General features: G+C 37.6%; 1 protein-coding gene across 1 annotated transcript in view; it reads left to right on the forward strand.

Annotated features, from left to right (window-relative positions):
- Window positions 1-10,977, forward strand: part of LOC100533387 (importin beta 1) — a gene marked incomplete at its 5' end in the record, with an annotated part of 49,317 nt that overhangs the window by 22,796 nt on the left and 15,544 nt on the right. The window contains 10 exon segments of the mRNA NM_001204674.1: window positions 74-133; window positions 2,352-2,441; window positions 4,127-4,237; window positions 4,796-4,897; window positions 5,376-5,547; window positions 6,002-6,246; window positions 7,695-7,825; window positions 8,296-8,371; window positions 9,089-9,160; window positions 9,904-9,975. Of these exon segments, the coding sequence (NP_001191603.1) occupies window positions 74-133; window positions 2,352-2,441; window positions 4,127-4,237; window positions 4,796-4,897; window positions 5,376-5,547; window positions 6,002-6,246; window positions 7,695-7,825; window positions 8,296-8,371; window positions 9,089-9,160; window positions 9,904-9,975 (1,131 nt within the window).

A 10,977-nucleotide genomic window follows, 5' to 3' on the forward strand; every position in this document is an offset into this window, starting at 1 on the left:
TTTTTGGGTGATTTCTATGAATCATCATTTTGATAAACAGCCCATGTATATATTCATGACTTTCTTTTTTCAGACAGAACGCCATCTCATTATGCAAGTGGTGTGTGAAGCCACCCAGTCAACAGATGTGCGGGTATGTGCAAATTCTCCTCACTCTTTTGATTTCATTTATTTGTTGTTGCTTTTGTTTTGTTTTTGGACTGACTCATGTTTTCATCCTGTTTTAGCAGAAGTGGTTCATGTTTGTGGGGTCAATGTTCTCTATCACAGTCATGATATTAAAGGGCAAAACTGGTTAAAGTTCTCATTCGAACTGGTAACTCTAGGAAGGATTTAAGTGTCATATGGGCGCTTTGAGGTAAAATATTTTTTAATTTATGGGTCAGTCCACCAGTAAGGGACACTTTATGTTACATCAGACGTGAAAATTCAAGATGTCTGTATTATTCATGCTGATTTGATGATTGGATGGTACATTTATTCATTGATGATATTTTAAAAGAACAGATCTCCAGCTTTTGTAGTTATTTGTTAAGAGTGTGACAAGTCCAAAATAGTTATAATAGCTTATAAAAAACTAACAAACAAATGTTGCATTTCATGGATTTCGTTTTATTTTTAAATCCCCTCTTAGTTTTAGAAAAAAAAAGTATTACGATTGATTTGAAAATGTGCATTTTACAACCCATATACGTTACTGGACAAATAATGCAAACCAAATCAGACCAAAAAAAGTTTTCCTGGCTCTTGTCAGAATAAAGGGATTCAACCAGTTTTCATTATCAGACGGCAAACTTAAAACTTAATACTTTACTTTCACTTTACTTTTATACGCCGCTTATACCCTTTTGGGTGTGGCAGGAAGAAAGAGGGGTCTCTCTGCCACCAGCTGGAGAGCTTTCAATCCGTCCTGTCTGTTTTTATAGGTGTTCAGGAGTGTTGAAAGGGTTAAGTACATATGCATTCATGTAACAAAATCGTACTGATTTTTAGGCCTTTTTTTTTTCCAGAAAAACTAGAAAGGTGCAACCATTCTTATACTTATGGGAGCCTCCTTATATTTTTAAAGACCAATTGCTCTAATGTGGTTGCAATAGAATACATTACAACTTTGATACTAGAGCAAGCATAACGTAACTAGTAAGTGGCCCGTTCTGGTGGACTGACCCATGTTTGCATGTGAACATTAGTGGTGGCCATTTTCAATTTTGTTATAATACTAATCTCACCATCCGCACTATTTATTTGTACCTTGGTGCACATTTGCATGTGTATACTACAGCTATTTTTCAACAAACTGACCAAGGAATCTTTTTTCTTATTTCTAATTAGTTTTTGCATTACTTCAATTACTTTGTAGACAAAACTTAAACGTTATGGAAATTCGCCTCTGGCTCTTTTCCTGTTTTAGTCACACCCATTCATATTTACTTGTTCAGTTATGGCAGCTTAACACTTTTCCTACCGCGAGCCGAATTTGGCGACTCGCGGACGTGGCCTCGCTGGGCCGAGAGACGCAAAATCCGGCTCGAGTGGTTTGCTGTCTTTTCCAATCCAGTAATGAAAAGGCACGAAATTCTCAACCGATCAATGTTTTTGAAATAATAGAATAGACTTCCTGTTCGCGGGTATGAAAGATAATATAGCACTGACAGACGATTTTTAGTCATTACAGTGCTTTTTTCTTTCCCCTTCGAAACGTAAAATTGAAGAGAAAAGTGCTCCTGTGACTTCAGTTATATGTCTCGTAAATATAACAAAACAATACACAATGCTAAAATCTAAAAGAAAAGGATCTCAGAGCTTCATATTTTCTTCACTTCTATAATAAGTACACATACATAACTTTCAGCCTTTCTTTGCATTACTTGAGCAACATACCTGGGAAGTTAGAATAATGCTGTTGTACTTTTTTTAGTTATGACCTTTCAAAGCTGGAAAATTGTTGATTTCGTACGACATGTTCGATATTGCATAATAATAATATAATCACTTTTAGAAACCCCAAACTAATATAATTGGAATAAATCTTCAATATTTTACCACCATCTGATAATTTTTTAACCTACAGTTTGATGGGCCACATGATATGGTGTGTGTGTGTGTGTTTAGTTGGATGTTTTGACATTTTCCTTCGGTGGGGTAGGGGTGTAAAATTAGGTCAGGGAAAAGCCCTGGGCCAGTGGTGGATTTTGCCCTGGTGAGAAAAAGAGTTAATAAATAAAAATGTCCCCAAAATACATATGCTTTTTATACAGTACAGCAGATTGTATGTAGAATCTCTTTCCAATTCTCAGATTATGTTTTGTTTTCCAAGCTCTAAATAGTCGGTATTAAACTGTTTGTTTCAGGTTCGAGTGGCAGCGATGCAGTGCTTGGTGAAGATCATGTCTCTGTTTTATATTTACATGACCCACTATATGGGGCCAGCACTTTTTGCCGTAAGTGATTTTTTTATCATATTAAAATTTAGATTTTAGATAAGTTAAGCATTTCAAATGGAGGCTTACTGCCTGTGAGTTTGTCATTTATTGTTCTCTTGTACTTTTTTTATATAGCAGATGTGCTTCATGTGCAACGTAGAATTATTCAAACATTAAAATCCATTGACTTCAATGAGGATGGGAAACTATTAGTTTTCTTGTTAAATCTTTATTTTGTCTTTGCATGAAAATATTAATGTCTGTGATCTCCTTTTAATGCTTTCTTGTATCAATTTGAAAGATATAATATATTGGTGGTTGTCGGAATACATGATTGGTGTTTTTCGCCCCTATCATCACAATAAATACTGATTTAGAGACTTGCTTCAATCCAGCCTATCAAAGACAACATGGGCTCAGAGAGACGCGACATCCCAACAAAAAGAGATACTTGATAAAAGTTCTCCCCGCACGGGAATTGATCTCACGTCTTCTACATGTAGTGGTGGAGTGCATATGCGCTATACAACAAACTGGTCCTGAGATTGTGTATCTGTATTTATTTAACTCATTCGCTATGCCGAGCCGTGGGGGGCAGCGCGGCTCAAGTGCCGCCAGTACGCTAAGCCGCCCCCGGCAGTGAGAACCGACGTTCAATTTTAGCTTGGTTTCTATTCCAATCCACATATCCATGTTAAAATAAAGGTCATAATATAATGTTGACTTCCGGGTCAAGCGTTTCCACCGACAATCGGAAGTTTTGATTCAGTTTTGAAACATGATTTCGTAGTTTATTCGACTTTGTTTTATCGCGAAGCCCAAATTATAGCCCAGACACCAGTCTTATTACTTTTACACAACAAAATGTATCATTATTTTGCTCACTAAAGAAGTGTAGGACTCTTCTTTATAATATTGATACTATTGGACGCAAATTGCCGGTGTGCTGTAATTGAGAAATCAATATTTTTGAGTGCTAGATTTAAATAGTTAAATAGTCAAAATATTTTTTTCTCCCCAAAATCACTACTTTTGGGAGAAATTAATCAAAAAGTACCGCTCAAGACATGTATAGGTCTATTCCAAATGCAATTCTGAATAATTCCAATATGTTACGCATATTTTTTTCTGTTTGTGATCCTTTTTTTCAAAATTATTTTTAAAAAAATAAAAATTTTCAATATCGGATGTTATGATTCAAATGTACAAATATTGTGGAATGTATGTAAATAACTGCACATTTTTCAATATTTTCCTGTTCTATATACAGTTATGGTTATTTTGAGGTATCATTTGACTAGGTGCAAACATATTTTTTTCAGTTTCACCTGAGATTATAAATTTTTTATTTTCCAATTTTATCCGCATCCAATCACAATTGTGTTGCATAATCGCCTCTTACAGGAACCAAAGTTGAAAAATACGCAAATAAATAATGCAGATGTATTCTACAAACCATACTGAAAATGTTGGTATATAATATGTTGATATTTATTTTAATTTATGGCCCCAAAGACCTGTGAACTGCGCACTAGTCATCATCTCATTTCACCCTCCCGAAAAGAATTCGTCCACAAGCCGAAAATAATACGTAGCGAATGAGTTAAAAGAATAGCATGTAGATTTCGCCTTTGAAGGTGAACAAAAGTTAGTTTTTCTATATTGTTTGCACACCCTATAATTGTCTGATATCTTTTACACAGATCACAATTGATGCCATGGAACATGAGAATGACGAGATTGCATTGCAGGGAATTGAATTTTGGTCCACAGTCTGTGATGAGGAGGTTGATTTAGCGATAGAGCTGTCTGAAGTAAGTTGACAATTTTTTAAAGAATGACATTAAGAGTGTGTTCTTAATGGTTCAAATTGTTTGATGGGTTTTGTAGATCTTGATCCCTTGTGGGTGTTTTTTTTGGTTAAAATTTTCCCCACCAAAATGTCATGTTTTTGTCCATGGGTTTAGTTTTTGTTCACACCGTAAAAAGTGATCTGGTAGGTTTAGCTTTTGTTTTTAGCATGAGTAGTTTGAACTGTTGCGTTAACTTGTGGGTGGTTGGCGGGTGCTCTGGTGTGGTTTGCTTTTTCATTCCTATTAAACATCTATCATTCTTATCTCCCCTTCTTTTTTATGTTTGTTACTCTCTTGTAGCTCCTCCTAATCTGGCGCTCATATGACCTTATGCAGTTGCGAGCGCAGTAAAACATCTTCTAAAACTAAACTAACTTGATCTCAGGTTTAAGGCCATTGTCTGTTATAATTTTAATTAGTTTTTACTAGTTACCTCTTCTTGTACTTTATATGTATTTGTTTGTTCTGCTTGACTTGAAAGCTGTGAAAGTTCACTAAGTTTTCGGTGCTCCTCTTCAGGCAGCTGAGCAAGGGCGACCACCTGAGCGCACAAGCATGTTCTATGCCAAGGGTGCCCTGCAGTATCTTGTCCCCATTCTGCTGGTTTCACTGACCAAACAGGTGAGGCAAAAAAAACTCTTTATGCCAAGTTTGTTTATGCATTCTTTGGGTTGTGTGTGGAAGGTTCTTAAAGTACAAATTGTTTATTCTCATTAATTTTTTGTTTGTCCCCTCATCTTCTTAGACTGTGTCTATATTTTTATTGGTCCACTGACCAAAAAGATGAGGCAAGCACAGCATTATATTGATATTGAAAACATTGATCTGCTAATTTTTGTCAATCTTATTTTTGGACTAAGGGCTTTTGAATGTTATTATAAACAGTTAATGTAAAAGACCATTTGTCTTAGTCTACGCATTGAAGCAATTTTGATGCTTTAAAGTTAAAGGGAAGTGCGATATGATCTTTAAATTTTTTGCGTATCTAAATTTTTAAAAAGAAAAGTGTGCTTGCACATTTTGTGTGTGTGGAAGTGGGGTTTTCCCTGTGTGTCACCCTCCCCCCAAAGTAGTGACAACTTTTGTATGTTGCATGCAGGAAGAGTTTGATGATGATGACGAGTGGAACCCGTGCAAAGCAGCGGGTGTATGTCTGATGCTCCTGGCTACCTGTTGTGAGGATGACGTGGTACAGCATGTGCTGCCATTTGTGAGGGACAACATCCGCCATGAGGACTGGCGGTATCGGGACGCTGCCGTCATGGCATTTGGTGAGGATAACAATAGTTTATGCCGACATGCCTCTGTATGAAAATTGATAGTCTGGGATGGGAAGCGAATTGGGGGGGGGGGGGGGGGGGGGTTCCACTGTTTTTTTGGTTATGCTGCAATTTGGGGGGGAACCCCCCCCCCTTGGGGGAAAAGATGGGGCCCATGGACCCTTAAAACCTGTTTTAAAAAAATGCCCTTTTCCCCCCCCAAAGTTTTGGTTCCCCCTTGGAAGGGCCCAAACCCCAAAAAAAAAAACCCAAAATCCAAAAGGGGAAGCCCATGGTGAAAAAACTGCTGAAGCGAATTTGGGGGGGGGGGGGGGGGGGCTTCAACTGTTTTGTTGTTTATGCTGCAATTTGGTGGGGATCCCCCCCCGTATGGGTGAAATGATGAGGCCAATGTACCCTTAAACACTGTATCAAATACATGCTCTTTTCCCCCCCAAATGTTTAGGTTCCGTCTTGGAAGGTCCAGATCCCGAGAAGATGAAACCGATAGTCGAACAGGCGATGCCAATGCTGATAGAGCTGCTGAAGGACCCCAGTGTGGTGGTGCGTGACACTGCTGCTTGGACTGTGGGTCGTGTGTGCGAGATCCTGCCCAACTCTGTGCTCCACGAGGCCTGCTTGCACCCACTGCTCAATGCTTTAGTAGAAGGACTAGTGGCCGAGCCGAGGGTAGCAAGCAATGTCTGTTGGGTGAGTTGTTGATATGTGGTTGCCATCACAGATAAAAGATTGGGTTTGCAATTTGTTACAGTATCATGTCTAAGGGAAAAATCATGGTTATTTCCTAGGTAGTTCCTGGATCGATAACGACAACACTGAATCGATTACATTCCTAGGTAACCCCAGCTGCTTGTAGGTTGTTTACAAATTTCAGATCCTTGAAGATTTGGATGATAATGGAGGACAGCTTTTACTTGGCATTCATATGTTGTCCAAGAAGTTGAGATTTGACATTTAAATGAATAAAATTGTCAGGGAGGGTGCAATTATAATATTACTGCCCTAAATGTGTCACGACGTGGTGGAACCAGGCACTTGTCAACTTTTTGGCATGAGGAGTTATTGGAATTATCTTGTTCAGTTGTCTTGCTGTCGATGAAAAAATTCCTGTCTATCTTGAATAGAAGTAAAGATATTTGAGATTGAAAAAGATGGGGTTGCCTGGTTTCAAAGGTAGAATTAGCGAGAAAATGGCCGCCAAAGTGGTATTTTCTATAGCTTGATAGTCTGTGGAAACTGAAAACTTACCTTTTTTTGTGCCTTTAATCAATGTTTTTCAGTAAATATTCACTCAGAAATGTGTTCTGACTTGGACTACAATGGTGTTAGTCAAAAAGCTAAAAAAAATTCAATAACATGCCAGTTTATTCAATTTCATTATTTTGATGAGCACTTGATTTCACCACGCTGCCTCAGTCTTTTACATGGAGACAGTTCCAGGTCGGTAACTTGCCAATTTTATTTTTGGCAGTAGATGATGTGCTGTCTTTGTAGCCATGACACTGAAGCTGACCATTTCATTATAAAAATGTGAGGCAGCGTGGTGGAATCAAGCTCTCGTCAAAATAATCAAATTGAAGAAACTTGCGTTTTTCCACAGGTTTGTGAATTTTCATCAAATTTTTGTTGTTTTGGCTCAACACCTTTCATGCCCATTAAAGAACTCATTTCTGTGTGGATTTTTCTGAAAAACGTTGATTAAAGTTAAAAAAATAATTTAATTTTTAGTTATCATGGACTCTTCAGATAAAGGAATAACTAATCTTTAAACACCATTTGCTCACTAATTTTACCTCTGAAAACAGGTGACCCCCACCTCCTTCATTCGCAAATATCTCGACATGTACTCAAGATAAATGGATATTTTTTTTCTTCCAAATAAAAACAAGTGAACAAGCTTTAAGATGGTACCAATAACTCTACATGCCCAAAAATTGACGAGAGCCTGATTCCACCACGCTGCCTCTCAAATGATTTGTGTAAGCGTTTACTCTTTGTTAAACATGTATGCATGGATTTTTTGTTTTCATTCCGTATTTTCCTCAAGTGAAAGGGGAATGGTTGAAGAGGTTAGTGATGTTGAGTTTTAGTTTTTGGAAACCATTGAGTGACTTAAATCGTTGTGTTCTGGTATGCAGGCATTTTCTAGCTTGGCGGAGGCGGCCTACGACAATGCTGAGCAGCCTGACGATGGTTCTGAACCAGAGACCTACTGTCTTTCCAATTACTTTGAGACCATTGTGGAGAGATTGTTGCAGACAGCTGAGAGGTGAATGCCTGCCTGAGCAACGCATGTTGTTTTTAGTCTGTAGTAACTGTTGTGAAGTTTTACTTAAAAGTGCATGCTCTTGCGTCTGTAATATTTGAATTACATGAAGTGGCTGTCATGTAGTTTCTGTCTTATTTAATACAACGCCTCTGTATTTCATAGTCAATTGGTACTTTATGTTTAATTCCTCACTATTGAAAACTGGGCTGACAGAATGAATTTAAAACAAGGAGGTAGGTCAGTTTCTTTCCATGGTCTGAAGACCCAAAACGCTTTCTTTTGAAGCATTATAAAGGGAAACAACCGTTTTCATTATTGAAATGTTTATGTCGGCGATACACCATCAAAAATATAGAATTGTGTAAACTTAAATTTGGAAAATGTGAAGCTCTGAGATCCTTTTCTTTTAGATTTGAGCATTGTGCATTTCTTTTGTTATATTTATGTGACTGAAAAATTACTTTTTCCAGAACTGATGGTAACCAGCATAATTTACGCAATGCAGCATACGAGGCCCTCATGGAACTTGTGAAGAACAGTCCAAAGGTTTGTGGTGCAGTGCAAAATTTTGTATGTCTTTTTAATATATTGATTCCACATGTCAAATTCATGGATGTTTTTATGTTGGCTGGCTCAGGACAAACTTAAGGCACTTTATTTAAGATCATGCCATGTAAAAACCTGGTCTAAGCAAGAGTCTGTCTTTGTCTTTTCTTTGTAACGGAATTTTATTTTGGTAATTTGCATGTCTGATAAGTGGTTGAAGAAACAGAATCCTGGTTTGAGCTGAGGGAACATTTGTTCCTGTTCTGTCTTGCTGTAGCATAGTAATAATATTGTGAAAATTGGGGCCTCCTTCAATGGCTAGAAATGCAGAACAGCATTATTTGTATCGGAATTTGTAGGTGAGCACCGCCAAGTCGAGTCAATCTCAAAGCTGTTTTTGATTGCTTTGTTTTTGGTTCTGTTCTTCCCGCAGTATGAGAAAAATACCCAAGAGTTGCCATCTCTGTCATATTTCAACTAAAAATAGGCAGGGGTAGTTGTAACCAGGAAGATAACAGAAGTTGGAGCTGAGTGATTCCCTTATACTCCTCCCAAAAAACTCAGTCTGCGTTGTATAAACTTTTTTTTAAAATCTGGTGGTTCTCAGGTATTGCAAGATTTCTCTAATTTTGTTGTCTGTGCCATGGAAGATTTTTTGCTTTTTCCACAGCTAATGTTCTGTAAATATCAGTTTTGTTCCTTTTTTTCCTTCTTCAGAATTGCTATGTGATTGTACAGAAGACAACAATGACCATCCTTGAAAGACTTGAACGAGTCCTATCCATGGAGGTAATCTGTAATGTTGTGACATTTCTTTTTGTCTGTAAAGAAGTGTTCTTTATGTAGTGAAAGGAAGCAAGCTATAGCAGTTGCGTTCTTGCCATTTTTGTATTAGATTTTGCTATTATGCTGCTGTTGACCTGTCTTAACCCTGGGAGGAGCATAGTCAGGACTTCCATTTTTCTGTACGAAATCTTTCAAAATGAGCTTGATTTTGTATGAAAATATATGCTTATTTGGTAGTTTTGAATACCATTGTGCAGGTCTTAAGAACAATTTGGTTGTCGGGACCTATATTATCCCCTTTCGAACCTCAGATCATTCAGAACAACAAGAGCGTCTGAAAAGGTTATTCGAATGAGCGTAACTAATCGTAATGTCTTATCAGCTAATGAGAGAGGGTTATTCATGTGTTCGTAACACTTTATAAATAGAAAGCTATAAAAGAAAGAGCGTTATTTTCATCATCGATTAACACACTCCCACATTATTCATGGCGAAAACGCACGTTTCCAGGCCTGCTCACTGTACATCAACAGTACACGCTGAGTGACCTCGACGGCTCACCCGGATCGTCCAACATAATAGCTCATAAGAATCGCATCTCGGCACAAGACGCAGGACAAGAGTTAATGGTGCAGATTTGTGTTCCATTTTTATTGTGTGATGTCCACTTGGTTATGTGTGGCTTCAAAAAATGTATTTTTAGTGGGCGTTGTGAATGTAGTTTTTGCTATTTTGTTTCTTTACAGAGTGCCATCCAGTCCACTAATGACAGAGTCCAGTATAATGACTTACAATCCCTGTTGTGCGCTACACTGCAGGTTTGGAGACTTATTTTTCTTTTTTTTTTTTTTTTTTTTAAAAATCAGTAAACTGATCTCAGACTCAATGAGTGACATAACATAAAGATAGGAACTACGACACTCGTTTGTGTCTTTGGTGCATGTTTTTGAGGCGACAGAGAAGCAGAACAATCCAAGAACAAGGACATTTTGTAAGAAAACTTCCATCTTTTTGGCGGCAACACGAGCATCAAGGTTCATTTCTAAAATCTATTATTCAGTTGATTTTTCTCAAAACTTTGATGATGTCAGTAATGAGCAAAGAGAAAGATTTCACAAAGACTACAATTATAGAGGCGAGGTATCAAGGCTGATGGGACACCAACTGTTTAAGCTCTCAAAGAGACTGTCCAGACTTAACGCAGCCCAAACAATCCCGCAAAAGAAAGTTTTTGCCATGAACATGTTGCATCAAACTGAAGTAAATGTTCAATTTGTTAACCTTGTGCCCATTGCTTTTGTGAAATTGAGGATTTGCCTGATTTATACACTATTGCTTTTTTTTACAACGTCTTGAACATAGTTTACATAATTCGTTGTTATTATAGCTAATCCAGTTGTATGACGCAAAAGCGGTGGTTATGCCATAGAGGAAAAACTTGACGTGAGAGAGCAAAACTGAAGTCATTTTTGGTTTCAGAAACCTAGAATTATAATTAACCTTGTCTAAAACCCCATTCTGCAGAAAAAGAGTTAAATTTTGTTTTCAAATTTGGCTGTTTTTGTCCAACCTAGCCTTTTGCAGCCATGATCTGGGGTCATAATCGAGGTTACGACCTGATTACAGGACGGTAAAAAGTCGAGGGAAAAAACAAACTAAACAAGCACTCTCAGCAGCCATCAGATTATCAGGAGTTAGTTCCCCTCACATTTGTGAGGAAGATTCATAACTCTATGTGCAGATTCTACCAACTAGGCTAATTGTTAGCTTAGATAGGCCCTACAAATACAAGAATTAAAAAAAATATATATATACCAATA

Source organism: Aplysia californica, unplaced genomic scaffold (genome assembly GCF_000002075.1).
Source record: "Aplysia californica isolate F4 #8 unplaced genomic scaffold, AplCal3.0 scaffold00440, whole genome shotgun sequence".
Classification (NCBI taxonomy): domain Eukaryota; kingdom Metazoa; phylum Mollusca; class Gastropoda; order Aplysiida; family Aplysiidae; genus Aplysia; species Aplysia californica.